This window comes from Etheostoma cragini, chromosome 18, assembly GCF_013103735.1.
Source record: "Etheostoma cragini isolate CJK2018 chromosome 18, CSU_Ecrag_1.0, whole genome shotgun sequence".
In the NCBI taxonomy this organism is placed as follows: Eukaryota; Metazoa; Chordata; class Actinopteri; order Perciformes; family Percidae; genus Etheostoma; species Etheostoma cragini.
The window spans coordinates 4,078,824-4,084,823 of record NC_048424.1 but is presented as its reverse complement, the minus strand read 5'-3'; the positions used below and the strand labels follow the sequence as shown (position 1 = coordinate 4,084,823).

Genomic DNA, 6,000 nt, shown 5'->3' with positions numbered 1-6,000 from the left:
TGTGTATTTATCTTTGTGCATGTCTGTGTGTGTGTGTGTGTGTGTGTGTGGGCGTGTGTATTTATCTTTGTGCATGTCTGTGTGTGTGTGTGTGTGTGTGTATTTATCTGTCTGTGTGTGTGTTTAGCCAGACCTTCCCCTGCAGGGATGGGGAGGAAGGTCTGGCAAAGCGAGACTATGCGTCACAACCTTCCGGAAGTAAAGTAACGTCCACTTCTCCTTTTTTTTTTTCTTAAACCTAACCAAGTACAGTAAATTACAGCAGAGCCTCGTACCCCTCGGAGCTGTTGGCTAGCGCCGTCTCAGAGCTGGCCATGATGTTGGAGATGATGGTGACCACGGTGGACGCCAACGTGCCGTTGATCCTCGCCACGTTCACCAGCTGCTTCACCTTCGACACCACCTTCGACACCTGCAGACACAGAGGGACAGACGGCTTTATTATTGCTATTTTTATTATTACAAAGGGTATTTATTAGAAGGATAAACCCCCTAAAGATGAACCATATCATTGTTGGATGGGGTCCCCAAAGGGCCAGTATTAAGCTCATTTTTAAGTTCGTATTTGTATTTTGAGGTTGTACCAGAATAGGTTTACATGGTAACATGGCTGCAGATCCTGTTTTCCCCCTGTGTGTTTAGGTCTCTGTTTTAGCTAAAGAGTGAGAAATCTTACTTGTTTTAGCTACAGAGTGAGACATCCCACTTCTATACTATCTTTGTTGGGAGCTGCAAATGCTCAGTAGCTCGGTAAGATCCCATCAGCTAGATGAGGCAGGATTAGCTGGGAGACTTCTTCTAGACAAGGGACAATTGTGGAATACCGGCAGAACAGGGACAGGAAGTAGTTTTTTTGGAGATTATGGTGAACTAGTGTGTTCAACTAGTGTGTAGTATGCTCAAAACAGCATGGAATGTTTTTTTTTCCAAGTTTATATATGTGTGTGGAAGCACCAGAGACTCAAAATAACACCGCAAATCCATGAAAAAGTTTTTTTCATCATATGGGCACTTTAAGACATTTATACAGAAAATACAAAAAACACAAAATGCATTCTCAAATAGACACAGCACTCCCAAAATGACTACTCCAACACTAACTCTATCTACCCGTTAAAACTACTGAAGAAATGATACATACAAGGAAATACAAATTTAGTTTGCATACATCTAAATTGAGCTGCTATATACAGTTTATGCTTGAACAGGTTCCAACACATGGGTGAAAAACAGGATTATTGTTATTATAAATAATTATTATTTAATATCTGTTCTCACCTCTTCGTTGGACAACTCGTTGTTGGTGATGACGGCAAGCTGCACCGCCACCTCGGCCGCATTTTCTGAATGAAAAACAAACAAAAAATTATTTAGCACAAACAGAGGACGCATATGTCATCTTACATCTCGGAGTTCAACTTTGAAAAAAGTGAGAAAAACAACAAAGAGACACAAATGTTGAAAACCCAAACGCCACGGCAAAATCACAAAAATTAAACATCAAAAATGTTTTAAAAAATGGCATCAAAGCCTTGGAAAAAGCATTGAAAAAAACAAAGAAAAAAACGTCTCTCAATATGTCAAAGTTAAATTTATCTTTAAAAAAAAAACAAGAAAAACAACAAACAAAGAAACAAAAACAGCATTGAGAAAAAAATGTCGAAATAGTGTCAAAAAATTATCAAACATGACAAAAAAGAAGCAAATAATCTTTTAAAAAAAGTAAAAAAAGTAAAAAAATTGCGAAAAATTGCGAAAAATACACAAACATGTGGAAAAAAGTGTTAAAAAGTCACAAATAAAGTGTCTAAAAAATTGAAAATTGTAAAAAAAATATCTCCCTATCTCAAAGTTAAACTGAAAAAAGAAAGAAAAATAACAGAAAAAACATTGGAAAAAGCATTGAGAAAAAATGTCAAAACAGCGTCAAAGAAATTCTCAAACATGACATAAAGGACAAGAAATTAGCTAAAAAAAAAGTGCATCGAAACGCATAGAAAAAACTGTCCGAAAATCAACAAAGAAGCATAAAAATAGTGAGAAAAAAAAACACACACATGTTGAAAAAAAGAATCTGGGAGCGTACCTGCCGAGACCTGGATGGTGTCGATGTCCGTGCAGTTACTGATGTCTGCAGCCGACCAGTAGGAGGAGAAGTTCTGCAGACTGATCAAACTGAGACAAAGAAGAGAGACAGACAGAGAAAGAGACAGACAAAGAAAGAGAGAGACAGAGAAAGAGAGAGACAGAGAGAGACAAACAACAGAAAATGTATGAGTGTTTGTGTCTGTGTGTGAGAGTCTGAATGCCTGTGTGTGAGTGCCTGTGTGGGAGAGAGAGAGAGAAAGAGAGTGTTTGTGTGTGTGTGTGTGTGTGTGTGTGTGTGTGTGTGTGTGTGTGTGTGTGTTACCAGGTCCTGGAGGTGCTCTGCTCCTTGTTGGGGAAGCAGGGCAGCAGCTGAGTGACCGTCGGTCGGCTCGCCGGCCAGCGGTAGTGGAGCAGGTTCTCCTCCTGACAATTTTCTGTAAATAAGACAAACATGGACCACTGACGTTAGAATTTCACAGTTAAACAACAAAAAGCATCAAAAATGTCAAAAGCAGCACCTAAACATCCAATAAAGCCTAAAAAACAACAGAAAAAGTGGCAAAAGAATTGCCAACAAAGCAACACAAGCGAGAACAAGGCTGGCGCAGTGTCTTACCGATCAATGTGACGGAGGTGGAGGCGGGGCGGAGCTGCAGGCCGGCCCCCATCAGCCCCTTCCTGCTGGACAGCTGCGCCGACACGGCCGCTGCCCCCAGACTCTGGTTGGCGATGTAGTCGTAAACCAGCAGCGCCCGGCACGTGTAACTGGAGACCAGAGGTGCTGATTAAACAGGCTGCAGGGGGGTCACGCTCAGGGCGGACTTACACTGGGCCCAGTCACCTTGACCGGTGCCCTGAGTACGAGTCGCCCCCCCCCCCCCCCCCCCCCCCCCCCCCCCCACTCCCAGTGTGAGCACGCACTCAGAGATGAGAGTGATTTATCTAAGACAACCATCAGAAGCACGCTGGCCACAGTAGCAGAAAAATACAATTAAATACAGAACGAGATGATGGTAGTGGGAAACCAGTCCTCCCAGAAAAATTTGGTTTTTTGATTGTTGCAAAAATCCTTGACTATGCAGCACGGCGTATTGAAAAAAATTGCATAAATATGCAGACTGGGGTCACAGCAGCAGAAAAATATGATTGAATGTAGGACGGGTCTCTTGGACCATGGAGGACGAGATGATGGTGGACAACACAAAGGTTAAAACGCTTGGAGAGAAACTGAGGAATGTGTCCATCCGGGGGGGGGGTTGGGTGGGTACAAGTTACAGTTTTAATGTAAACACATGTAAATGTTTTACCTGGTGGGGTATCCTCCGCTCTGTACACCAGGCTGCACACTGCACAGAGACGACAGGTTGGAGAGGAGTGGTAAAACAGCAGGGAGGATTTATTTTAAACATTTTTTTTCCAAGAACAGAAAGTTTGGATAAGATATACTGTATTTATAGAAGGGCAGTATTGATTATTTGTAGTTCATGAAATCGATAAACAATATCTGGAACTGCATTTACATAAATGCTCATACGCTTGGGAACCCTTAGATACCCTATATATTAGTGGTCCCCTAATACTGTATCTGAAGTGTCTCTTTTATATAGACCTTAGTGGTCCCCTAATACTGTATCCAAAGTCTCTTTTATATAGACCTAAGTGGTCCCCTAGTACTGTATCTGAAGTCTCTTTCCCAAAAGTCAGCCTTGGTGCAGAATTACAGCCTCTAGAGCCAGTCCCACAATGAGCTTTCCTTAGTATGTGCCATTTCTGAGTCTGTAGCTGGGGGCAAGGTGGCCGGAGCGGAGGTAACCTTGATTTTCTCAAAGGCAGAGCAGGATACCCAGGGCTCAGTTTACACCTAACACCATTTCTAGCCACTGGGGGACCATAGGCAGGCTGGGGGAACGCATATTAACGTTAAAAACGTATAAAGTGAAATGTTAATGCCATTGGACCTTTAAAATACAGGGGACAAAAGTATACATCACACACACATCCCTATGTTAAATTCCCATAGAGGCAGGTAGATGTTTTTCATTAATAAAGGCCAGGTATTACATGGATCAGGATACTATACCCCCCACACACATCATCACACACCCTTCACCATACCTGGAGATTGTGAGGGTGGTGGGAGACTGACACAGAGCTGTAGCCGAGCCAAAGTCGTTCACTTTTTAATTCATTAACTCTATCGGTTATCAGGCACATACAACGCTGATACAGATCATCTGCAAACTGCTGAAACCCCGTTGTTGCTGAGTTACCTGAGGGAGTCTACGGAGACTGCGTGGGTCCAGTTCTGAAACGTCTGATTTAGCTGTAAGAAAGAAAACAAAACATAACATGATTCTTCACGATTGAGTCTGGCATTAGGGCCCACTGTCTGCGCCACTGAATTTAAATGTTCATGCTAATTAGATTTAGTAAATTAGACTTTTAAAGGCCCAGTGTGTAACGTGTTTATTATCAAAATCGGAGTTGCCCGTTCACAAACTTGCTTCCTGTACATTGCACCTTTAATATCTTTGTTTTCTTTTCCCGTTTTGCTTTTCAAGAAACACGGTTTGTAATGTCATTTTTCCTGATGACACTTACAGACTTCTACTGATGTAACATTTTCACCTGAGGACTTTTACTTAACAACAGGGTATTATAACATAGTGGCAGTAGTACTTAATGTGGATTCAGTGAACGATGTGTGTCTAAATAAGTGAATAAATGTGGTAAGTGTGGTTACCTTCTGAATACTTCTTCCACCACTGACCACAGTAAAAGTACACAGTAAAGGACCACAGTAAAGTGACTGTAAAGTGCAGCGTTGGCTACATGAAGCGGGACTCTTCTTACCCAGAGGGCAACAGCTCGCTCCACATCCGCCTGGGGCAGCGCCGAGCCGCCGCCATCCACCACGAAGGAAACACGGTAGAACAACGCCTCTGTAGAAGAGACACACACACACACAGAGAGAGACAGAGAGAGAGAGACACAGAGAGAGAGAGAGACACAGAAACACAGAGAGAGAGAGAGAGAGAGAGAGACACAGAGAGAGCAAGAGAGATACAGAAAGAGAGAGACAGAGATAGCGACAGAGAGAGAGAGAGAGCAAGAGAGAGACAGAGAGAGAGAAAGAGAGAGCGAGAGATAGCGACAGAGAGATAGAGACAGAAAGAGAGAGAGAGGGAGGGAGAGCGAGACAGAGAAAGAGAGAGCGGGAGGGAGAGAGGGAGGGAGAGAGACAGAGAGAGAGATAGAAAACAATAGTTAAGTCTCGTTTTGGCACACACGTCTCCACACACATAATGGAGTCTGTGACACATAGCAGGAGATAATTTGAGCCATTTGAGAATTGAGTTTTGTAAAACCCTAATTTCACAGTGAGAGATGATGATGAGGAATGTGCTGCCTGACAGAAGAGGAGAGCAGCTGTTACGGCTACTTTTCTGGGCGAATGGGATCATTTATAATGAATGGATGAATGATTGATGAGAAAGAGCTGTCGGCTTTCAGAAACATGTTCCTGTCTACCGCGGCGCGTTAAGAAATTCTGCATCTCATCTGCCATTCAACATTTCAATCATTTTACACTTTCTGTGTGCATACAGTCAGACACCCCACACATTACCTGCTCAAGCACACATATCATGAAGAGTTTCAGACCCCCACCCCCCCAAAAAAAACCTGTCCAAAAACTTAGAAAGCAACAAAACCTTTAAGGCTTTTCCGCCTTTAATGGATATGATGACTAGATGACAAAGGGGAGAGAGAGAGGGGGGAGACTTACAGGAAGTCATCACAGGTTGGACTCTAACCCTGGACCTCTGCGTCGAGGCATAAACCTCAGTGTAAATGTGCGCCCGCTCTACCCACTGAACCAACCCGGCCACATGTCTACAGCTCTTTGACGCG

General features: G+C 43.1%; 1 protein-coding gene across 1 annotated transcript in view; it reads right to left on the bottom strand.

The window, feature by feature from the left end:
* adgrg6 (adhesion G protein-coupled receptor G6) overlaps nt 1-6,000 on the bottom strand; it is a 56,583-nt gene that overhangs the window by 20,152 nt on the left and 30,431 nt on the right. The window contains exons 11-19 of the mRNA XM_034900772.1: nt 4,942-5,030; nt 4,359-4,411; nt 3,396-3,434; nt 2,705-2,853; nt 2,411-2,522; nt 2,087-2,175; nt 1,279-1,343; nt 276-412; nt 134-161 (exon numbers count right to left, since the gene is read on the bottom strand). Of these exons, the coding sequence (XP_034756663.1) occupies nt 134-161; nt 276-412; nt 1,279-1,343; nt 2,087-2,175; nt 2,411-2,522; nt 2,705-2,853; nt 3,396-3,434; nt 4,359-4,411; nt 4,942-5,030 (761 nt within the window). The remainder of the gene's footprint in view (nt 1-133; nt 162-275; nt 413-1,278; nt 1,344-2,086; nt 2,176-2,410; nt 2,523-2,704; nt 2,854-3,395; nt 3,435-4,358; nt 4,412-4,941; nt 5,031-6,000) is intronic.